This window comes from Accipiter gentilis, chromosome 29 (assembly GCF_929443795.1).
Source record: "Accipiter gentilis chromosome 29, bAccGen1.1, whole genome shotgun sequence".
Classification (NCBI taxonomy): Eukaryota; Metazoa; Chordata; class Aves; order Accipitriformes; family Accipitridae; genus Astur; species Astur gentilis.
Window position 1 is genome coordinate 18,297,251 of NC_064908.1, and position 23,969 is coordinate 18,321,219.

Here is a 23,969-nt window from a genome sequence, read left to right on the forward strand (position 1 = left end):
TCCCAATCTTGACTGTGCATTTAATGCTACTGTCTTCTGAATGCAATTTACAGCTGAGGATTACTGGATTTGAATTTTAAGTTACCTGTCAGCAACCTCTTCTATAAAATATTTTTTTCTGAAATGTTGATTATTTTTTTTTAAATGTTCCAGTTAAAGAAGTGGAAGTGCCTGTCCCTTATGAGATTCATCAGGTGGATGGTAGTCAGTGTTTGAAGCATATGGACCATATTTCTCATGAAGCTTTTGATGAAGAACTAAATTTTAAAGTATTTTCTGAAGGATTAACTTCCACTGAATCATCATCCAAGTCAAACAAATTCTCTCTGAGATGTGACAGTGCCAAATCAGACTCTTCACTTCCAGAATTTCAGAAAGTGTCTGCATTTTGGATTGACATCTTGGAAAGCTCCATTTCAGACTCTGAATTAGAGCTGAAAAATGGAGAGGACACAGATGTCAATATCCCAGAAGAGTTTGTCTATGACAATGGTGATGCATTTCCTAATGTTTCAAAAGAGATGCTAATAGCAATAAGTAATGGAAAGGAAACATTACCTAGTGACAAACACGATGAACATGAAGTGCCCAAAGATGACAGCAGTGAGACTTCATCACACTACCAGAAATACCCTGGAGATGTTTCAGATCATGGCTGCACTGATAATTTGCTTGCTTTCGTTCCATCAGACAAAGCAAATGTATTCAAAACAAAGTCGGCAGATTCCTCCCAATCTGATAACCCTGCCAAGGGAATGGATAAGTCACATCTGGATGGCTCAGAAAACCACAGTAGAAACAAAACCTGTTCTCAGGAGATCACAAAGCAGGGTAAAGATGCAGTTGCCAGTTCTTCATGCAGGAATGATATTTACTTACCTAAGATCTATGAACAGCAGAAACCTAGTTCTACAACTAGCAGAGTGAAAAAGGATGGTGGAGTTAACAGTTTATTTGTGGATCAAAATAGAGACCTAATGGGGTTTCCGCTGACAGGTTCTTTGAAATATCTAGATTTGGCTACTGACCAACTTGGGAACACTGTCTCTTTTCCACCTGACAAAGATACTACAAATAACAAACTATTAGCATGCCTAACTGCAAGAAACTTCTCAGTTTCAGGAGTCAAAAAGAATCATGCACAGTTTTTAAACAAGAGACTCACATCCAACAAACTCAGTGAGATCGTATTTCTGTCCACATCCATGCCAGGAATTTCTGAGGAAGTCCATACAGAAACCAATTCATCTGAGCCTTTGCAAAGGGTGGCCACAGGAAATCAAAATAACTCAACAACTGAAAGGCAAGCCATAAAGGAAGCAAGGAGGGGACCGTTTTCTTCTGTCTCCTCAAAAAAGCAATTGTTTCAAGCTGAGAACTGCTCTTCCAAAGGTGAAGATGATACGATTTTTATTAGTGATGAGGGTCTCCCTCCAACCGATGAGGATACCTTGTCAGAAATACTGTCTCCTGTTGATGAAGTACTGTCCTATGGAAGTGCTGACTTGCCATCCTCTAATAAAAAGGATTTGTCATTTCCAAGTGAAGATCTTCCTCCTCCCCCTTTAGGTGCAGATGCAATGAAAAATGATGATTCTACATTCAGTATGGATGATTTCCCATCTCCACCAGAACAAATGACAGTCTCAGAGACTAGACAGTGTATGGATGAAGATGTATCACTGAAAATGGATGCATTACCCCCATTACCTGATAACTCTGTGCCTGAAGAATTTCCCCTGCTCAATCAAGAGACAACTGATGCTGTTTCAACTGAGGATGGTAGTGTCTCAGAACAACCTTTAGTTAAAGATATTTCCAGTGCAAAGGAGGGCTTATTAGAATACCAACAAGGAGAACATGAGACACCTTTGCAGCATTTGGAGTTTCTGCATGTGTCAAATCCCATTTCTTCTGGTCAGGCCAGTAAAAGTCCTGACTTCACGATGAAACAATGCAAACCATACTTAACACTGCCCAAAGCTGAGGAGGACAGTGATGACCCATTATTATCATTTGAAATTGGGGACAGAGTGTTAGTAAAACAGACCCAACCTGGAACCCTAATGTTCAAAGGACGGACTTATTTTGATAGTGGCCATTGGGCTGGTGTTGCACTTGACAAAGCTCAAGGTGATAATGCTGGAACTTACAAAGGGGTGAAGTATTTTGAGTGTGCTCAGCAGTGTGGTATCTTTGTCAGACCTGATGAGATTTCACACCTGTTGGGGACTCATGAAAATGGTTCCAATTACACTGGGGATGAAGACTCTGACTCCTATGATGATGAATCCTTCAAAGGAGACTACAAATACTCTGAAGATGATAAGCAGGGAGGAGGGCTTACAAAGCAGAAATCGGAAGACAAAAACAGTGCAGGAGGATCAGAAGTGAAAGAAAACCGGTCTAGGTTACACAGGGCCTCACTGTCTGGAAAAGGGCAAAAGCTTCTGCATTCTGACTGGTGTGAGTGTAATGAATTCCTCTGTCAAAATAACTTAATATGCTTGGGATTAGATAAAGAAAAACCAGGACTGACACAAATAAAACAAAGGATACTTGCAGATGTGCTTCCAATGAAAAGTCAGACTGGTAACACAGATGAGGTAAACACAAGCAGAAATATTTGTTGCGTGGTAGAGGATCAGAAAAGAAATAAACTTGCTGATGATATTGCAAGTGAACTCAGTAAAAAACTTCTGTTTGATACTTTAATTGCATTTTCTGAAACAGCTCAACACAAATATAAAATTGCCTTTGAAAAAGACATGATGAATAATGGCAAAGGCCAAGAAGACAATCAGAAACTGTTTCTACTCAAAGAAAATTCAGTTGCTATCTTATCTGAACAATCAGCAAAGGTTTCTGATGTTTTACTGTGTGATTTTGATATGCTTAGCCTTCATGGTTGTCACACAGTAGCAGAAAGAATTGTAACTAAATTTGTAGATGATGCAGTTAAAGAATATAAGAAGATAAAAAGAAAACATGGATCAAAAGCAGACAAGATATTTCATTCATCTTCAGAGACTTCTCCAACCACTTTGCCAGTAAGTACAGTGAGAAAGTTTTTGTCTAAAGTGTTGGACCTGAAATTGGGTCTACACAGGCAAGCATTTGTGTTGTCCAGTTGTTTTTCATCACCCATAAAAATGATATCATGTCAACATTTGGAAACAGATTGCTCACTTAATCTGACCCATTTCTCATTTAAGGAATTATCCTGCAGCCAGTGGATAGCATGTGTTTAGGGGGACAAGGATGAGCAGAGCATGGGGATAATGACTACAGCTAGTCCAAACAAAGCAAATGGAACTTTTTTGTTGGAATTTGTCAGTTAGTCAAAACTGATAAATCTGCACAAACTTCAATTTTTTTATTAATTTCAGGGCAAACCTGGACACCTGTCAGCTCATTTGCCTGACTCCTTTGTAGCTCCTGGCTGTGAGACCTTCAGCTTTCTAATTCTGTCTTAGCTCTGCAGGCAGCTTCTAGTAAAGTCAAGACTCTCAGAGCTGCTGGACTCTCACTTTTCTTTCAGCCTCCTGGGAGACTGGAACCCCAAATGAAATGGAAGCTTTTGATGCCTGCTGCTTCCAATCCCACAGTATCTAGTTTTTACTTCTGAAAGAGTCCATCATGAAGTACTACCCCAGCAAGTTTAAAAAAAGAAAAGTTTTGCTTTGGGGGATTGGGGAGAGCAGTCCTGGTTTAGAACAAATATGTTTCAAAATGTCAAAAACTTTCATAGAACTCCAAATTCAGAATTCTTTCTAACTCTGAATTCTGCCAAATATAGTTAACTATTTTTTATGAGATATCAGTAAGTCTGTCTTTGAGCCCATGAGCAAGAAGATGGTTTTAAGTGTAACCCTACTCAGCTGCTAATAATCTCAATATTACCTGCTAATAACTCAAAAGAATGTGGAAAAACATGTAGTATGTCACCTGGCTTTTCTTTTTCTCTCTACTGAAGTTCCTTATAGAAATCCTTGATGCTGGTGTTTTTGGAAGCTCTGAAGACTTTGATCAGCCTAATTCTGACCAGCAGATGCTGGTGGGACAAACACAAAAGCAATACTTGTACAAATCAGATCAGTGGCACTCAGCTCCTTGGAAGAAAAGTGTGGAAGTTTCTCTTGTGATACCACATAACAGTTCATATGTTAAGAAATTGTCTGCATATGCTGTAGAAGAATTATGGACCCCAGAAAACATGTATTCAAATTTCAGGAGAATCAATGTGCCAAAGCACTTTGAATGTAACAATCTCCCAGGGAATGATTTGGAAACAGAAAGCAAGAGGATGTATAATCAGGTATTTGTAAAGTGCTAACTGTTATTACACTTTTCTAGTGTTCTGTAGGCTGACTCATATTAGCTAGTACTAAATATTATTCTAACTGCTAACATTAAATATAGCTAAAGAAACACTGAAAGAGGTATTGCAAAATACCGCTGCTGGTAATCTACTGCAAAATAATTCTACTAGAATAGAGGTCCTTGCTGTGATACAAGACTTTTCCTAGAGCTCTTCAATCATAAGACCCTGGACGCCTAGCCCAGTGTCTGGTTTGGGTCTGTCCAGAAAAAGCCAAGCTTCTTGGAAAGCTGCAGTCTAAAGAATCCAAGTCTCCTGCCTTGGCCGTCCTGCTGAGTTTGGAGAGATCTTCATGTTCCTCAGCATCCCGAAACTATTGAGTTTTGTGGACCTCTCTCTACACCGGGGGATTAAAGGATCCCACGGGGCCTTTTGTATAAGACTTCTGTACTTAGTGTTCACACACGACTGTCCAGTATCTTCTGCTGTACAGGTTTACATGCTCTCTAGGCAATGGTCATCATGATATCAGCTATAGGAACATCAGGTATGCAGGTGTTCCTGCACTGACATGCAAACCTCTACTGTCACCAGCCTAACATCCTTCAGAAGTGCTAAAAAAAACTTTTGAAAGCGTATCGGTGAGAGATTCTGTTTGTGTTGGTACTGTGGCTTTGTTGTTACAGGTTATATTTGATTTGACCCGTGAGTTGCTACGTGCAGAATATCAAGTGACTGCAAATCCAAATACATTTCCATGGATGAAAGAAAATTTGGGATCTTGCTGTTCCAGGCGTCTTTGCAGGAGAACAGATGTCAGTGAGGTCAAGGTACATTCTGGAAATGGAAAGTGTACAATAACAAGAGTCAGTGAAGAGAGCAGATATTGTGATGGCAAAAAGACAAAAATGTGAAATTTGGAAGGATTATGGCAGTGTAACTGAGGTGATTAGAGAAGAAAATAGCATTGCTCCGAAATGTTTGAATAAACATAGACTGAGCTGATTAGTCTAAATATTCCAAGTGTATGGAGTTCTGTAGAGCAATGGGAATTGGGCTTCTAAATCTCCCTGGTCATTACTATCTTGGGTGTAACCTCTAAAGTAATCTTAAGTTTAAAACGTGTTGTAAATATTTGTTGGATCAGCAACAGTATGGATCAACAGCTTCTAGATCAGTTCCCTAAAATTTGGAATGTTTCTAGTTGTAAAGCTGGATCTTCATACTAGCACCTGTCACTCATTTGCAACCTTCACAGTGACAGAGTTCCTATGAGAAGAATTCTTTTTGGCCTTTCTTATTTTGTAGATGTTTGTTCAGGGTGAAATTATTAAAATAATGAACCTGGAAAAAAATGACTTAGAAATGAAAAGGAAATTCCTTAATATGACCAAGTATGGAAACTGTAAGAGAGACAGAGTGGACCTTATGCTGGTAAGCAGACTTCCAAATGGACATTTGTTTACTTTCTCTAGGTTTAAACTAGAAATTCTCATTCTTTTGTGAGAATCATGTTTACTTAAAATAACTTCAGAACTTCAAGTTACTGCCTTCCTTTTCAGTATACTTGCAATAATAATCCAGTATTTCCAGCTCTTGCAAGTGGTTTAAATAAATTAACAATGCATATATAAAGTTGTTGGATTAGGTACAGTGTCTTAGTACCTTTCAGAACTAACCATGCTCTTATTCTTGAAGTAAACATGCATATCCATGTTATATTTCAGATTCAGGAGCTCCGCAAAGAAGAATCTTGGTGGACTAACTATGATGATGATGAATTAACTGTGAAGATGAAAATGACTGAAGACATATTTGATAGCTTGATCCTTGATACAATCAGAGTTCTTAATAGGATTTATCTGAGAAAAGCCTGTGATTAAAAGTTTTCCCTAAAAGGCCCTAATGGAGGAATTTTAAGCTCTGATTTTTTTTTTTTTTTTTTTTTTTTTTAGGCAAGAAATGCATGATTTAAGAATTTTAATTCTGAACTTGTATCCAATAACACTGTGGCCTTGGCCTAATTTGTATGTTTGTGTTTACAATGAAAGGATGTAAGCAGAGACTTAATCAGATAGAAAAATATTACACAAAATATTCTCCTTGTGTTTTGTGCTTTGGGAATGCTCATTAAGATCAATGGTCGGTTCAGACTGATGTCACACAGAATCTAAAGGGTGGAAATTTTATTCTTGTCTGTTGGGGTTTTTTTGGTCAAGATAGCACTTTATTCACTTATGCATTTTTAAGAGCACAACATGTTTTAAAATTGTATACAAGTCAATACAAACAGGGTTCAAAATCATTCTATGTGTAAATTATTTTATTCTCTGTTATGTTATCATGTTCAGGTTGTGAATGATAAGTGACTCATATTTTGAAAATAACGTCCAGAAAATCATAGGTGACTCTCTTAAGAATGTAAATGTGCAGACAGAATTAAATCTAGAAATTGAATTGCTGTGGACCTCTGTAGTTTGGAATAAACTCCCCTGTCTGGAACAAGTCTGAAACCTTTCCTGATGGGTATAGCAAAGTTAAAGGTGACTGTGCACCATTTTTTTATTTTTTTATTTTTTTACATTTTTTTAATATGCTGTGGAACTGCTTAAAAGTAGCCTGGGGATGGCTTCAGAGATGTGGCATATGGAATGATTGTGCCCTAGCAGGATCGAGAGTCAGACATTCAGTTGTAATGTCTACAACTGTATGTAAATGAGACAAATACTGATGTAATGCACTTTAAATGGGATACTTTTCTATCAGTAACTCCAATTTCTGAAAACTAAATATGTGCATGTGACTTGCATGATAAATAACCTAACCACAAGCCCTTTGCATTCTTACAACATCTAAACATAGGGTGCTGAGGATGTACTTTAATTGGCAAAAGAGAGCAAGTCAATAATACTACTCTTTTGTATTGGCAAAATTGGAAAAAAAAATCAAGATTTTTTTTTAACAAGGAAATAGAAGCGTTCCCTGAGCATGGTAATTGTTCACTGTGTATATTGCTGTGGTACCACCTATTTTGCATTGAGAAGACCAATGATAATTATTTTTTTAGTTTTTTTAAAATAAATACTGTGCAAATATTTCTTACTGGCATTCAGAAACTGTTCATTACTGAATAATGGAATGTACGTAGATCTGATTTATTCAAATCCCATTCATTTGGGGTGTCTTTCAAATAAAATGAAAAGCAGGACAATCAACTATAAACTATATATAAACTTATATTTTAAATAACAATATTTACAATCTGGTTTTGGTTGGAAAAATAGAAATACATTTTATGTTCTATTTTTAAATATTGATGGCTTAACTGTTTTCATACTGAATTGTTTGTTTTCTGAATAAACAAAATAAACCCCCTGTATCTCATTTTTATTTCTTTTACAGAAATCGATTAGAGTTGCAGATTATACTGGACACACTGCTGTTCTCATTAGCGAATGGGAGTAGTTGTGCAGACAGCTCCTGGGATGTTAAAAAGCCCTGTCCTGCTAGTTGCCATATGAACAGAAACAAAAAGGCAACTTCTGCCCCAAGTGCATTAACTGTTGATCTTATCCTATAAACTATTTTCATGTCCCTAGTGGTATGTTTTCTTAAGTCTCTGACTTTGATCCTCATTGATTAATTAATCCAAATAAGTTATTCGTTCCAAGATTAATGTTTTCTCGTTGTCAGTTTATAGTAGAATTTAACTCAATTTTTTTTTTTTTCCTGGAGTTATAGACAAATTGTTGGATACAATGATAAATCTATATATTGAAGCACTACAGTTTTTCAGTTTATTGTCACCATGGTTTTGCAGCAGCAGCAGGTTTCTTGTGTTGGGAATGAACGCTATTAAAAATATCACTTACGAATAGTGATAGTGAATGAATAGTTGAAGGACTCATTTTATTCAGACTGGTGCCTTATGTTATGCTATATGTTACACCTGAGGAAGATAACCATTATATTTGCAATTAGGTTTGCGAGTGAACCCTTGCAAGATGCTATATACAGAAGGACATAGCTGTAAAGTAACTACTGCTGATGAGAATAAAAAGTGTATACACAGAACATGTCAGACATATTTAATATCCCCCACCATTCTGTGTTCAAAACCTTAGATTCTGGCACCCAGATATATTGACCTGCTCAGTCAGTGGCAAGACTTCAATATCAAGATTACTCTCCTTCAAGGTCTAATATTTTGTTTGCCTTGGTTTTGATCAATATTAACCTCCTGGGTCAATAAATCTTGATACTAGCCTCAAGAGGAGTCATTATCTTTCATAGAAAATGATTATTTCTCAGTTAAACCCTACATTTAATTTTCCTGTAATCCATCTCTTTCATCTTCATACGTTTAACAATTCTTTTGAATAAAATGCACTTTAAAATATCTTGGGCACTGCAGATTTTTAAAATCCTAATTAGCAGCTGCCACAAGATTTTCTCAAATCTTTGAAGCAGTTGGACTCTGCTATTGTAACCGTCTAATTTTGTTGCTTACAGTACCCCGGAAAAATAGAGACTGAAACTCCCTCAGATAGAATGTGATACAAGCAACCACAAAACTGATAGCTGTGGATATGGATGCAAAAGATATGTGACAGAACCACTTCAGATATTAACAGTCAAGAAAAGAGAGGATCAGGGGAAAATAATGGCAAAGGTGGCAGAATCTGTTACTCGGTTCTCAGAAGAGAGGATTTTTACTGTATGTAAGATTCCCACCCTTGTACTGCCTGTGCATTACTGGCCAGAAAAAAACTGATAAAACTAGATTCTAACCTCTGAATTTACACCAGTGGGCCTGAAGTAAGAATTTGGACCCACTTGTTTCCTACTTGCTCTTGAAGGATTAAAAGAAGTGTTTGTGAGTAGCAGAAGCAAGAATTATCTTTTTGAGGACCTCAGTCTTTCATGATCTGAGTTTTAAACTCCTCTGAAGTCATCCTCTGGGGACGTTTTCACATTGGGTTTCTGCCTCTGTTATGAAAATTCTTGAGCCTGTACTTACAAATGAAAGGAGACTTTCATACTGTGGCTACAGCTACAAAAGGTGCTAAAATCCACTACTAGTGCACAACCAATCCAAATTTACTAAAAGGACAGAGTTTCTAACATCCTCTTCAGAGCTCGCAGCGTCCTACGTGCAGCCTTTCATCGTATCTTCAGTTTTGAGGAGAAACGGCTCTCTCCCGCTGAGTGATGTACTTCGGGATCAAACACTTCTTGACCCAAAGACTTGCACTATTTTGATCTCTTCCCAGCGAGAAGCTTCGTGAAGTTGAAATTTCTGTTTCCATAGCAGATTGCCCCATAAAATTGTCCACCGAGCCGTCTCTGTTGTTTTAACCTCATTAGTTTTACTTTTTTCCTTAAGACAGTGTCCCACCCCCCGAGGAAAACGTGGCTCTAAACACAGCGGCAAAGGCTTTATTTGTGGTATGTCCTTGTCACCAGGGCTTGGTAACACACTTGGGCGGTGAAGGGGGAAAGAGGGAGCGACCCCGCCTCTCTCGCCTCACACCTCCTGGGCTAAGGGGGGGTAAGGACATGGCGGCGGTTCGTGGAGGGCGGGGGGGGGGGCGGCTGCCAACAGGTGGGTCCCCACCCGGGGAAAGCCCCGTGTCACCCTCCACGGCCGGTGTGGCGTTGGGAGCAGCGGGCAGCGCCGCCTCGCTTTCTTTGAACGGGGTGTGGGGGCAACCCCCCGCTCCCCTCACAGGGAAACAAGGGCCGGGCCTTCCCCTCAGGCAGCCAAAGCACCGGGACGCCGAGGCGGGAAGGAGCCGGGGACGGGAGCCGGGTCCCAGCGGCCGCCGCCCCGGCACTAGGCCGCGTCGCCAAGGCCGGCGCGTTGCTATGGCGCGGCCCCGCCCCGCCCCTCGCTGCGCGCCGCTGGCGTCCCAACATGGCGGCGGCGGCGGGCGGCGGCGGGCCGCTGGCGCTGCTGGCCCCGCTGCTGCTGCTGGCGGCGGCGGCGGCGGCTCGGTTGTACCGGGCGGGGGAGGACCCGCTGACCGTGTTGGCGGCCGGCTCGGTGCGGCGGGCGCTGCTCAACTCCTCGGCCGCCTGGGTGGTGCAGTTCTACAGCTCGTCCTGCGGCCACTGCATCGCCTTCGCCCCCACCTGGCGGGCCCTGGCGGGGGACGTCAAAGGTGAGGCGCCGCCAACGCCGCCGCCGCCCCCCCTTCCGCGGTGGGCTCCGACCGGGCCCCGGGCCCCGCTCCCCGCAACAGGGGAGCGGTCACCGCCGCCGCCCGGTTCTCCACAGCTCCGCCCGGCCTGAGGCCGGGCTGCCGCGGGCCTTGACGCGCTGCCCGGCGGCCCCTCCGCCCCCGCGGCCGCCCTCGGTTCCCCGGGCCGCGGCCGTCGTTTCCCCGGTGTCGGTGCTGGGACCGGGACACCCGTGTGGGCTGCAGCGGTGCCTCGTCCTGCCTCGTCGCACGTGGTCACCAGTGGGGCAGCTGGGCTGCGGCGGGGGCCTCGGCACGCGTGGGTGGCAGCAGGGCCTCGGCCGGCCGTGTCACCCGTGGGCTTCGGCGGCGAAGCCGTGGGCGCGCTTGGGCTGCGCCGTGGTGCCTTGGCGAGCGCGGGCCGCCCCTCTTCTTGCTTCTCTGGTGGCGGGCACGGCCCTCGCCACGCTGCCAGAAGGGCAGGCAGGACGAAGCGAGGCGTAGGTGTTGGTAGCAAGCCTCCAAATTAAAGGTTTCGTAGGAATCCAGGGATAAAACATCACCGCCGCCTCTCACGCACGCCGAGCGGATTTACATGCGAGCGTCTCTGTGCCTTGCAGCGTGCAAGTGGATGCGCTGAGGCACAGGAGGTATGTTTAGGCTAAACTCTTTGAGGCAAGATCTTTATCTTCTGAATGTTTTGTAAAGGGACTAGCCTATATGAGAGGATAAACGAAAAATAAATATTGTGGTACTGGAGGGGCCGTGCATGTGTTTGATTTATACCTTGCAAATTCAATATAGCATGAATGGACTAGAAGGGGGAAAAGGACCGCCAGGAAATAATACAAAAATCAAGCTAAGCGAGAGTCAGATCTTCAGATTTATCAAATAGTGACTTAAAAAGTGGTGGCCTCCACGATTTATACTGAGGGAGGCCTGCCTTGCTGTGTCTCAGTCTGCTCGATTTTTCTGGCAGGCACTGAAGTGTTTTGCTCTTATTTGTAGATCTAAGGAAAGGAAACAAACAGGCTCCTCAGGTATGGGTTAAATGAAATACCTCTGGTGGTGAGAAGACCGAGTTTGTAGGAAATGTTATGCTTAATATAGTGGTGTTAAAGGCTTTTAAACCACTCTTAATTTAGCATTTGTCCCAAGAGACGTTTTCAGAATGGAGACAGCAGTTCTAATGTATTCGTATGGTTTCAGTTTGAGAGGGAGTGAAGAGCTCTGGCTTTTCTCTGGCAGCCTTGTATGTGAAAAGTGTTAGCGATTAACATGAAATGCAGGTGCAGTATTAGGTACACGTGGTTTTGGATACACAGAAATGGAGGCCTACCCAAAAATAGGTCCTGATGAATGCGTCACACGCTGAGGATTGCTGACTGATGAGCAGAAAATGAAAAACGGAGAAACACAGAGCAGTAATGGTTTCAGAATATTTCAAATGCTCCTTACTTGCATGGGTTTTTGTTTATAAAAGCACTAATTTTTTTCTGTTTTCTTTGCATAAGTTTGTGTAACATTTTCACCTTTTAATTTGATTTGACTCTGGCTAAAATAGTATTAGATTTTCTTCTTTTTTTGAGGAAAAGTAAGAACAAGGTGTTTGAACACTGCAGTTAAGATCGTGAAGAGCCTGAACTGACCAGAGCTTTTGTTAGAATAAGACAGGGACGTGCATATATATTATTACAGCAGCATGATACCTTTGTAGGCAATATTTCTTGTAACTTGTAATGACTTCTTCAAATATATATTTTCTTTCTCACCTGGAGTCATGATAACTGCAAACTATGTTATGCACTTGTATTACTATAACCAGTTAAAGGCCTATCTACTCTTCAATCCATTGAGTTTTTATGAAGACATTCATTTAAAAAGTGGATTTTTTATGTTTGTGGACATTGGCACTACCAGCAAATGCAATTGGCTTCTGGTGTTATTTGTCAGCAAAATGTTTCTATTTTAAAGTTGGAATGAATGGATTTTAGTCGGAGACTGAGAACAGTCACACTTGTCGTTGGTAGCTTCATCCAAAAAAAAAAAACAAACCCAAAATGTTTTGCCCACTTAGGCTGTCTCAACATTTATTTTTCAAAAATATGTACTAATCTGCTAGGATATTACAGTTATCTTTGAGGATGCAGACTCATCTGCATTAGAGAACTCCTAAATCACTGTGTGGTTGTATTTGCTAATTTGGTACAGTCCAGTTAAATTGGTGCAGCTACTTTGTCCATAAAAGGCCTGGGCTAATATACTTAATCTTTATTTCATTTCTCATTTGTTAAATCTTGGCAATATTATCATTGCAAACGTCATAGCAGAACATAATCCTCCTGAAAAATAGGAGCAGTGCTTGCTTTTGTGTAATTTACGTTTTGAGTTTGATACCTCCTCTCGTCTCAGAACAGGCTTTAAGCTTAGAGTCCTCGCTGCTGCATTCCTAATCACACATTTAGTTTTATTACAGTAGTATCCAAAGTGGCCATTATAGTTAATTGTACTTTTTCTGTCTCAAAAGATGATTGAATCTATCCACCAAAATGCCTGTGGGCTGGAATTATGTGCAATAGTTTTCTGTGTAGAAGTAAACCCCATGGAAATTCCATATATAACAACCCTTGGTTTATATGCAGAAGCAATCCACTGCTCTGGGTTTGGAACAGCTGTCCCAAATCTAGCAATTGTTCCAAATCTAGCAATAATGATTTGCTTCTAGAAATTGTTCTTTTAAACACATTTGGTGGGGAGCTGCAGAAACCCTGTCGTTATTCAGGAAGCGGCCTATGCGTTAAAATATGTAACTCTTAAGTAGCACGCAGGGAGAGGTTCCTTGTGATGCATCTTTTATCTCCCTGACTGAAACATCATAATGGAAAACACCACATGGCATTGCATCTACCTGCTGGAGGGAATACACAAGGTTTAGGCAAAGAAAGTATCTTCCTCATAATGCACTGGTATTCTGTAGTATTTCTTGAGTGGGAGGTTTGACCAACCTGCTGGATTTCCAGTTTGTCCAATACATTCATTGGAACTTGTTTAGCATAAACAGAAATAGTGTTGGTTAATATGATATCACTCATCTACCCCTTTCATATAGTTTGTGAGCTAGGATATCAAAAATAATACTAATTTCAAATTCATCAGCAATTAAAAAGAACAATCCAGGCTACAGTGCCGCTGTCAACTTACACAGTCTAGTCTGTGCACTCCAGCAACTTCTGCATCCTTTAAAAAGGAAAACCTCCTTTTTAAGCAGAAGCAAATGCTAAGCAGCGCACATCCCAGCTGGTGCTCTTTAACCCAAGTATTTAGCTAGAGATGGGTTTGCATTGTTGCGAGTAGGCTATTTGCATTGGGTTCATAGCGCTTCTATTCATTGTATGAAGGAGGATCAAAACAGGTGGAAAAAGGAGGAGTGGTGAAAGTTGAATGAGATAGATACCCAGAAGCCAAACTTTTTTTATTACTGTGCATTTTATTTGATGAAATAGACTGTTGTATCTTTTGTGCTCCTGTGAATACATGCCCATCTGCTCTAGCATGCTTGTAGTTACTCCTGGTGCCTGTTCAGCTGTTGGCATGTTCAGCACAACTGAAATTCTCCATCAGCTGCCCCATCCTCCTCCAAAGACAAATAAAGGTCAAGCTATATTTCAAAAGCAGCTAGGCATGCAACTGTCAGTCAGATCTTGAACTTGATGAAGCTTTCATGCTCTTTGCTATAAAAGCAAGTTTAATTTTAGTGCTTTTTAAATTTTATTGATACTTGGGAATTGTGGTGTACCTTCAAATTCTGCCCACAGCTGTTTTGATTTAGCTTAGCTTTAAAAAGTAACTAAGGAGTCTCTTGGAGCGGTTCTTCCTTAAAGTGATTGCTGCAGCAGAGCATGGCTCAAAAATATAAGTTCTTAGCAAAATGAGTAGGAAAAAGCTATAAATGAATTGAAAGCTTTTATTGAAGTTATATAAGCATATTTATACTTGACCTCTCGTGGTTATTGCTATGAAACATTTATAAAGGAAACTTATGGTAATGTTCAAATTCAACTCTTTAGCACTCTGGTTAAAACTCAGATATTTTTTGAGGTGCATCTAATGTATTCCTGAACGGTACTAAAAGGTAAAGACGGCTCTCAGTAGACAATATGTGAGCCTTGGCTTGTGTGCAATTCTGGAGGCCTCTGAGAAAATTGTAAGTTTGGTAAATAGTGAGTCCTTGTTAAACAACTATAATGCAAGATGCGTCAAATTTATGGTTTTATAATTGACAGCCATGTGGATGAGTAACTTCTGGATTAATTTTACTCAGTTATATATACTCTGCATGGTTTATTTTATGAGCTTAGCTAATGAGAAAAGCTAGGGAATACAATCCAGTATCTTGCAAGTGTTGGGTTGGCTCCTATTTCATCTTTCTGTATTCAGTAAAATGTCTTCGGCCCTGGAAGTGCTACATTGTGTGTTGGGATTCTTCTTATTTAAGTGTATTGAAAATACTGATGCAGCTAAGAAACACAGTTATTTTAAAAATCAGTAGATTGTATTACACTTGAGGATAGAAGTGAATAGCAAATGAGAATCGACTGAGGGCTTGATTTTTATGCCATTGGAATCTATCGGAGCTCTGTTGTTGATTTCTATGGGAAGCAGGGTAATCCATCAGCTGAGATCCGTGATCACGTCTGCTGAAAATTGAAAGATACCTTTGTTTTCAGACTGGGAATCTGCAATTAGAGTTGGTGTGCTGGATTGTGGGGAAGAAGAGAACTATGAGACGTGCAAAGAATATGGTATTCACTATTACCCAACTTTTAGGGTAAGTGGCATAGTATATTGCCTTAGGTAGATGATGCATGCTTTATAGTAACTAAAACCGTAACAAACTTGCTTGTGCAGTGTGTTATGTGTAACTAGTTGTTCTTTAGCTAGACTTTCTCTTTGCTCTTTGTGATAAAGCTGCAGGGTTGATAAAAGATTAATTTGAGTTCTTCTTGCTGGATGCAATAGCTGATGTAGTTACTTGTGGTAGTAATTTAGTCCTCAGTTCTGAATCTGAAAAATTCTTATTGAAGATACCATTCTAGAATAAGTACTATATAGTTACATTTATGTAACACCTCATTGTGAAATATTTGTTTGATAATAACAATTTGTATAAGTATTTTTCAATTCAAATGTTTGTGATTATTAATAGTGGTTTTAGTTTTGGTATGTAAAAGTACAGGTAATTGCATCATGAAATCAGCTAATTTCATGACCAGGGCTCCAATTAAATATTCACCCTTGATTGATCCTTTACTATTTTTCTAATTAATTTCATAATTTGCTTAAACTGACTGTTAAAAGGGATCTTGTGTTTGCCAAAATTATCTACCATAGTTCATCTTCAGGTCTAAGTGCAATTGCAATTTTTAACTTCTCTGTCATTGCCAATCTGTATAATCACATTATTAACTGTAAGTGTAAGCAGAATGTGATGGATGGAGAGTATTGAATAAACTGTGTTTGTTATGACAGGAGAGGGAACAGGAGACATTTCACTGTAGAATTTGTGATGTTCTACCCTGATAGAAAGAACAGTTTTTTAAAAAAAAATTTTTTTTTTTTTTTACTCCTTAAAGTTTTGGGTGTAAATTGGTATGCACTCTTTATTAGACACTAAATCTTTTCTATTTTATTTTTTATAGCAGAAGGCAGTCAAGCTCCATTATATATCCTGTTTAACCACTGGAGGGAGTTGAGAAAATGTGAATAGTGTTCTAAGTATATGTGTAGTTGGTAGTACCGATTTGGTAATGGATCAATATACAGTATTGAATTAAGCATTGTGGTATTTTTCCTCTAAAAGTTGGCTTTATTGTATATCAGAGTTTCGTATAGCTGAGAAGCAGGCCTTTGGAACTCATAGGCTAAAAGGGGAAACTGTCTGCTGAACAGATAGATAAAAATGTTTTGTAATTAGAGCTGTAAAAAGTAAAAACTCTTGAAAGACATTTTTGTTTCTGAACTGAGCTTCATCTTACACAGTGAGTTATTTTCAAAGCAATAATACTTTTTTTTCTCCCACATAGTACTTCAAAGCATTTACAAAGCAGTTTACTACTGGTGAAAATTACAAAGGTAAGAATATCCTACTGTAAGAAGTCCCCAAAGCAGTTATCCTATCAGCCAGGGATGTGTCACACAATAAGCAAAATCTCTTTGCCTGTCAATTAGTTTAGACAGCTAGAGATGGGATGGACACTAAATAGCTCTTTAAGATATGATATTACAAGGACTGCTTGGAAATGGAATGTCAGGCAGAATTTTAGACAGCAAAACATTTGTTCAAGAACTAAGGGCTCACATTCCTCATTTTTTTGAAATGTAGTTTTCACAAATGGCTAGATAATTTTTTTAAAATTCCTTTTTTCCACCACACACCTCATCAGCATGAGATCCAATTTGCTCAATCCTGATTCTGGTGCTTTTTGATCTGTCAGCCACTTTCCAGGCATCCTGAATCTCACTGGGAGGACCGCTATTCAGATGTTGACTAACTGAAAACAGGCTTATCCTGTGTGTCTGAAGGGATCACAGCTTGAGGTGGTTTGTCTGGGAACAAAAGTAATGTTGTCTTTTTCAATGGATTAACATTTAAAAGGCCAGAGGTCAGAAGAGAGACCACCTGCACCATTAACCCTTAATGTAGAAGTAGACCATAGTTGTACCTGTTACTTTTTGGCATTTGTGAGAGCTTCTGCTTTTTAATTTATTTCTTTTAAAGCAAATAAAATATTCTCACACTTCAGTTATTTCCTGGTATTGTTACATGGCTTTGTAACCTCACCTGGCCCATTTGGTAAGAATGGTACACCTTTGCAGTTTTTAATGCATGATGAATATCTTTATTGCAAAAAAGCTACTGAAGTTGCCCACACCAACTATTGTGAAAGTGAGCACAGATTTAAAATGAAGCATTGTTTGAAGAGGAAACCAGCAAGGCAGACAGATGGTTAGATTTGGAAAAGTCTTCAGGTTTTATTAATTTTGGGGTGGAATGATGATAGCTTTTAAAAATGATCTCATCTCAACATTAAAATGAAATCCTACAACAAATCCTTAGTCCCCGTTCTTCAGCCAAATAGTATTCTTGTTTTTAAGTCCAAATTTAAAACAAAAACCTGACACAGAAAAACATGAGAATGTATGAAAACCTGCATGTGAATAATTTTTTCCCAGTTTTCTGAAGTGGTGTGGGTTTTTTGTAACCTGTACTCAGCAGGAGCAGATAGAGAGCTGCAAACAGTTCGTCAGATGATGATTGACTTCTTACAGAACCATTCCCAAGAGCTGAGACCGCCTGCTTGCCCACCATTGGATCCAGTTTCGTAAGTTCCTTGTTTAAAATACAGCTGGTGTATGCTTACTATGTTAATTAAATAAAATGTAGAAGGTCCCATTAAAGATGAAGTAAGCTTTTTTTCTTATTATCAGTTCTGCTATGAGACTGTAAAAGGAAATACCATCCATAACAGTGGGTGTATTGTATTCTACCTATGTTAAATAGCTTTTCTTTTCTTAAAAGGTCCAGTGATATTACTTCTCTTTTTGACAAGAACAGCCATCAGTATACTGCCATTGTGTTTGAAAGTAATAACTCCTATGTTGGACGAGAGGTAATGTATGACTTATGAATGACATAATGAATATGAATGAATGTTATCATAACACAGAAGAATTTTATGTTATTTAGCCAAGCAAGAAAATTTCTGATTATAAGACTGAATTAAAGGGTCATAAAGGGCAGGTCATGCATATTTGAGATTTCACAAAGTCAAAGCATTATAATAGGGCTGTTGTATTTAGTCACACAGAGGAACATGCTTAACAGATGAATGTGATGTCATGTTAACTTCTTCCATTCACGTTTTAGTGGAAGATTAATTTATCAATGTCATTGCTAGCACAATTCTTTTTTCTTTCAAGATGTGGAAGACCACAACAAAAATATTGTCAGATTATGTTATTGTTTTGTTACAGCTAGAGAACTGTTCATAATATTCATTCTTCTGGGCAGCTTTTGTGATCTCAGCTGTTTATAATAATCAAAATTCTCTGGTTCTCTTTCTTCACATATAGGATTTAAGAAATTACATTCTAAATTAAGATGATAACATAAAATTATTTTCACAGCTCTGAGGCACTGAGGAAGTAGAAGTCTTTGGTTTTTTGCTTCCCCCACTCCCCAAGTAAAATATTTGATTTGGCATCATTTCACCACCTAATGAGCCTGCTGTTAGCTTAGACAACTGTTACTTTTCTCTTCCTGCGAAGATCTAGGATAACTAAAGAAAATAAATTGCATAATTATCTAGGCATAATCTGTGTAGAAACATCTATTGTCTGTGAAATGTTTCTAATTAGATTTGATGCTGGGATGGCCCAGTTGCATAAGTGGAGGAGAGTGTGCTGCCAAAAGTGAGAATCACTTTGAGAAGCAGGCTGCTTCCAGACATTTGTGTTCTGGAAGCTGCTGTATCGCTACAAGTGGGCATTACTGAAGAGAAGAAATGTGATGATTATAAAGTTCTTCAGCTTTTTATCACACTTGCTTTATTACCTGTTGTTATAGGGAAAGACTGAGTGTCATCTGATTAACAGAAAGTGGAGTCTGCTTTCAGAAGAAAAAATATTTGCTGATGTTATGTAGCATTTTAGCTTTATAGAATAGTTCAGTGAAACAGAAAATAACATTGTTTTCAAGTTTACAGTATAAGACAATATGGACAAACCTAATAGAAGTCACAACAGCTGAAGAAAGGGAGGCCATGTGTCTGTCACTGATGAAAGGAAGGGTCTCAAATTACAAATTTGAAAGAGAGGGAAAACGTGGCAAAGATAATTTACACATGAAATGGAAAAGTATAGTGGAAACTGGGAAACTAACAACAGGAAAAAGATATAGAAAAGTAGAAATGTAAGAAGAGTCGGACACATGGAAGGTTTTCTAGGGAAGAATGGAATACTTGAAATGGTAGTATAAGAGCATAGACTAATGGAAGGATGTGAGGGGTGTGGCCATTAGAATGGCAAAAGAGGATGCCTTTAGCAGTGGGATCTTGAAGGATTTAAAAAGGGAAGCAATGTGTATTTAAGCTTTTTTGTTTAAAGGACAAATTTTCATTACTTAGAACCATATCATATTTATCACTGTATTTGTAGGTGCAGCTTTGGCTGTACCTGATAGTTGAGTCCTGGCAAATCTTTGAGGCATCCTGATGTTACCACCCTCTTCTGCTTCCTCTATCCTTTGCTGTAATTTACACTTTGCAAAAAAAATCGTGCCTATTCCCAGCTGCTCTAGTGCAAAACCCCAGCATCAGGTTTAAACAGCAGATGAAGATTGGTTTGAGCTAAGATGCTGGTCTGTGAACTGGAACTCTTGAGATATAAGCACCTATCCCTATATGGAGTCTCTGCTGTGGGCTTGGTAAACAAAAAGGGCTGAACAGACAGCTGGGTGCTGTGACACCACAGACTACACAGCTTGATTTGGCAGGGCTTGCCAGGCAAAGCCTTAACTCCTGTTGAGCCCTTAATTCTTTTCTTCTAAGTCATAGACTTTGACATCAGAATGCTGTAAAGTGGTGGGACCAGTGTTTCTTCGCTACCTGAAAATTTGCCTTTAGACTATTACATATATAACATGAAACATAAACCTCTTGGTGCCTGTGGAATATCCTCTGGGCTATTTTGAGATTTATGAGGATATTTTATCATTCATTCTAATGTTTTCTTCAGATGTTAGACTTCAAAGGGAAAAGATCAGGATAGATCAAGAAAAAAAAATGGAAGATAGGAGTAATAATTTCCAGAGAAGAGTAAATCTTCTTTAACTGAAGTTGTTAGTGTCCACAGAATACTCATAGATGTACTTCCTTGGTGAACAGCTTAATGATACCCTTAAAGGATGATGCACTTCACCTATTTATATGTCTTGTCCTACAAGATTGGATATTCCTTGAACAATGTATAATTCATGTCATCTTTTCATTACCCAGGTTATCTTAGACTTGATCCAGTATGAAAATATCATTGTAAAGAGAGCGTTGAATTTTGATAAGCCTTTTCTTGAGAAACTTGGTATTACCTCAGTCCCTTCATGCTATCTGATCCATCCAAATGGGTCCCATGCATTAATTAACATGTAAGTAGTTATCTCTCTGAGGAATATGGGGAGGTTCAGTTAAGCTATAAAAACAATTTCCACAGCTTCCTTTCATACAAAGTAAGTTATTATAACCTTTTGCATGTATATAATGACATTGTGTCCTGGCATGTAATCAATACATTGTACTGACTGAAGTTGTGTTCCATTTCTTTGTGTTTGAAAATTGCCTGTCTTGAATGCTCTCTAGCAATTATTAACTAATCTAGTGGTCTTGTTATACAGTTTACTCTTTGAATGCTTGTGAAACGCAAGATGTGGGTTATGCCAGTGGAAGTTAGACTTCATCGTTTGGTAGGGAAGACTAGCCAAAATGGTGTGGTGGCTAATTATAACCTTTGTGTTGTTTGACTACAATAACAAGTTTATACTGCTGACAAAACTCACTTGTGAAGTAGATGTTTTGAAGTAGTGTTTCTAACTGGAAATAAAAGTTCTAGGCCAATGTTTGTTGTTTGGAATTTGATATGCTGAGAGCAATGAGCTGATTGTTAATGAACCATTTAATATTGTTACCTGTATTTTTAATAAAAGACCTAATATTACTTTTGCATACTACTGTTGCCTCTTTATAGCTTTAACCTATTACTGTGATACTTCTGAAAAGAAAAAACTTTGGAATAGAAGTGAAAAAAATTAATGAAGCATCAAAGTTCTTAAACTTTCTTCTGAGTCAAAATACTTGTTCCATGTGAGCATTGCCTGTGTAAGGTGAACTGACATTTTTATGAAAATTACGTTTCTAATTTTGGATGGAATTTCAAACCTCTAATCCAAATTATTATTATTACTATTCCTAAACTGAACATTATTTAATTTCACTTTGTATCAAAACATAACATGTTGCACTAGGACTGAAAAACATAAAACAAAGTGAATATTTTTATTTATAAATATACTAATTTGCTTTGGATAGTCACTTAGTCTGAGATTAAAAGTAATCTTTACTTTGTCCATTTATATGCAGTTTGAAGCCTCTACGGTCTTTCTTTTCTTCGTATTTAAAGTCGCTGCCAGGTGTAAGAAAAAAACTTCTTTTGCCACTTCAGCTACCTGTTCAAGAAAGCAAAGAGGAGAGTACAGAAATCAAGGTGTGGAAAGAGTTCGATAAGTAAGTGATAACCTCAATTTTCAGATCAATGCTTGTTTATTAAAATTTGCTTGCAGTTTTTTCTTGCCATGTGGAAAGCTGTGCTGTAATTTATTATAAAACCCTAGGGCAGTTCAAAATTGTACTTCATTCCATCCCAGGTGATGCACATTGAATTGAATAGGTTGGTCACTACTGAATGATCTGCATTCTTCTGCTGGGTAAAATTAAAGGCGTTCATGCTTAATATGGGAGAAATTATGGCATCAAAACTGAGAGCAAAGCTTTCAGCTGTTGCTTCAACTTCATCCATTTCCCAGTATATTCAGGTAACACTTGTGAATTAGTTCAATTCTAGCATCAAGGTTACAACTTCTTTATGAAACAATAAGCAGTGTTTGAAACAATTCAGAGGTGAAATTGTTGGGGGCTTTCAGTATTTGGTTTTTAGCAGCAAACATCTGCACTTCTTATGTTTTTCTCCAAAAGTATTGTTAAATGCTTAATTGACTTAAAAACACCAAGGACTTCTCACCCATTACCTGAAGTATATAGATCACTGATTTGAATTGTTGGAAAACTTCAGCAAGTAATCGGTGTCCCTGAAAAAATAAATAGTAAAAAAACAAGCTATAACATTTCTGTAGAAAACAAGAATTCTGTGTGTCTATAATAGTGATCAGTGCCCTCTAAAGAGTGCTTGTTAAATGCAAGTATAATAGAAAATACTATAGTCACTGTAAAAGATGTTTATCATACCAAATCCGGTAAGGTTTATCTTCACCCTCTTTCCCTCTTTGTCTGTTTGAGAGAAGGACGCAAAGGCTTTGCAGAGAGATAATCCCTCAGCATCTTTAGATGGAAAAGATGTAGGACTGAGTGCTTTCATTTTGTACTTATTTTCCTTTCATGGACACTATTAGTGTCATCTTCTTTTCATGACTATTATAAAATATTTTATATGAAACATTCTGTTGTCAAAACAACTTAGTTAAATTGAGCTGCTTTCCAGCAAGACAAAATCTTGTTGATGTGAATCTCAAGTCCAAGTATCTTCTAAATAGGATTCTTTGGGGAACCTCATGCATTCACTTGGATGTGTCTCTATCTAAGAAACTTGAAGCAGAATTTTGCAGTTCGTTTAAATATAAGCAAGTATGTTATTAATTAAGGAGATAAATTCAGAGTAAGTCTGTAGTTTGAGTTGTTAAGAATATAGATTATTCTGTATTTTAATATGTTATTTCCTGCATGTTATTTAAGAGGTGGGACCAGCCAGTTTCTTGAATGATTGTTCTTTTAATTGTATTTGTTTCTAGAAATAATAATGTTACTGAACTCTTACAAGTGTTTAACTCTGTTAACAATGTGAACTTCTGTTTGTTTGGTTACATTGCTCTGTATCATACTGTCTAGAGCTTGTACTCTGAAAGCATTGAAAGACAGGGTGTTTTACTTGATGTATTTGTACTTTGTAAAGTGGTTTTTGTTGTTAGGAGGATATTTGGTTATGAGAAGGAACTCTTAAACTCTTTGATTTGCTTTACGTGTTTTACTTGTACCTGTGATAAGGTAGCTAATTCTGTCTTAAATGCTGGTGTGATTAAAATTGACTGTTAAACTTGTATGCAAACAACTTAGAGTAAAACTAGTGCATTTGGGAGAGGATTTCTAGATTCAGTCCTTTCCAACGTTGACCTTTTTCAGTCTTGTTTGCACTCCTGCTCTGTGTATGGTCTACTTTTGTTCAACTGAAGTCTCCCTTTTTTCGTAGCGTGTTATTTTTCTGTTTGTGGTCAATCCTGAAGAGAAGCTATAATTTCTTTACCCTAGCTATTTCCTTGCTGTCAATGTCAGGGTTATAATTTCATTACAAGGTAAAGCTGGCTGGGAGGCAAAAAGTTTAGTCAAATATAAGGGAAATTCTTGTATGTGGTTATGCTTCATTTGTCTAAACTCTGAAGAAAATGACACAAAATTACTCTTTGAAGAGAACACAGTGAAACTCACTGAACTTGACACTCACCATACCGAGCACCTGAAGTAACTGCTGTGTCTTCCCATAGTGGTGTAGGTTATACTGCAATCACTGTGGAGTGGCAAATGTTGAGGTTTTAATGACACCTACTATATATCAATTTTACCTTCATGACT

General features: G+C 38.6%; 2 protein-coding genes across 2 annotated transcripts in view; both read left to right on the forward strand.

Annotated features, from left to right (window-relative positions):
- Nucleotides 1-4,065: 4,065 nt before the first annotated feature.
- On the forward strand, nucleotides 4,066-6,678 carry LOC126052265 (centrosome-associated protein 350-like). Its single transcript, XM_049832689.1, has 4 exons — nucleotides 4,066-4,318; nucleotides 5,008-5,151; nucleotides 5,630-5,755; nucleotides 6,049-6,678. Exons 1-4 carry the CDS (start codon nucleotides 4,217-4,219, stop codon nucleotides 6,202-6,204), a joined length of 528 nt encoding a protein of 175 aa, XP_049688646.1. The 5' UTR covers nucleotides 4,066-4,216; the 3' UTR covers nucleotides 6,205-6,678.
- A 3,556-nt stretch (nucleotides 6,679-10,234) lies between these two features.
- QSOX2 (quiescin sulfhydryl oxidase 2) overlaps nucleotides 10,235-23,969 on the forward strand; it is a 29,187-nt gene continuing 15,452 nt past the window's right edge. Inside the window, exons 1-7 of the mRNA XM_049832377.1 lie at nucleotides 10,235-10,485; nucleotides 15,231-15,331; nucleotides 16,587-16,635; nucleotides 17,780-17,885; nucleotides 18,083-18,173; nucleotides 20,559-20,704; nucleotides 21,693-21,836. Of these exons, the coding sequence (XP_049688334.1) occupies nucleotides 10,239-10,485; nucleotides 15,231-15,331; nucleotides 16,587-16,635; nucleotides 17,780-17,885; nucleotides 18,083-18,173; nucleotides 20,559-20,704; nucleotides 21,693-21,836 (884 nt within the window). The 5' untranslated portion in view covers nucleotides 10,235-10,238. The remainder of the gene's footprint in view (nucleotides 10,486-15,230; nucleotides 15,332-16,586; nucleotides 16,636-17,779; nucleotides 17,886-18,082; nucleotides 18,174-20,558; nucleotides 20,705-21,692; nucleotides 21,837-23,969) is intronic.

Excerpts from the sequence above, each read along its gene's own strand:
- LOC126052265 (XM_049832689.1), top strand. The coding sequence starts at position 4,217 with ATGTATTCAAATTTCAGGAGAATCAATGTGCCAAAGCACTTTGAATGT. Across the intron at positions 4,319-5,007 it reads GCAAGAGGATGTATAATCAG|GTTATATTTGATTTGACCCG; the intron begins GTATTTGTAAAG and ends TTGTTGTTACAG. Across the intron at positions 5,152-5,629 it reads CAGATGTCAGTGAGGTCAAG|ATGTTTGTTCAGGGTGAAAT; the intron begins GTACATTCTGGA and ends CTTATTTTGTAG.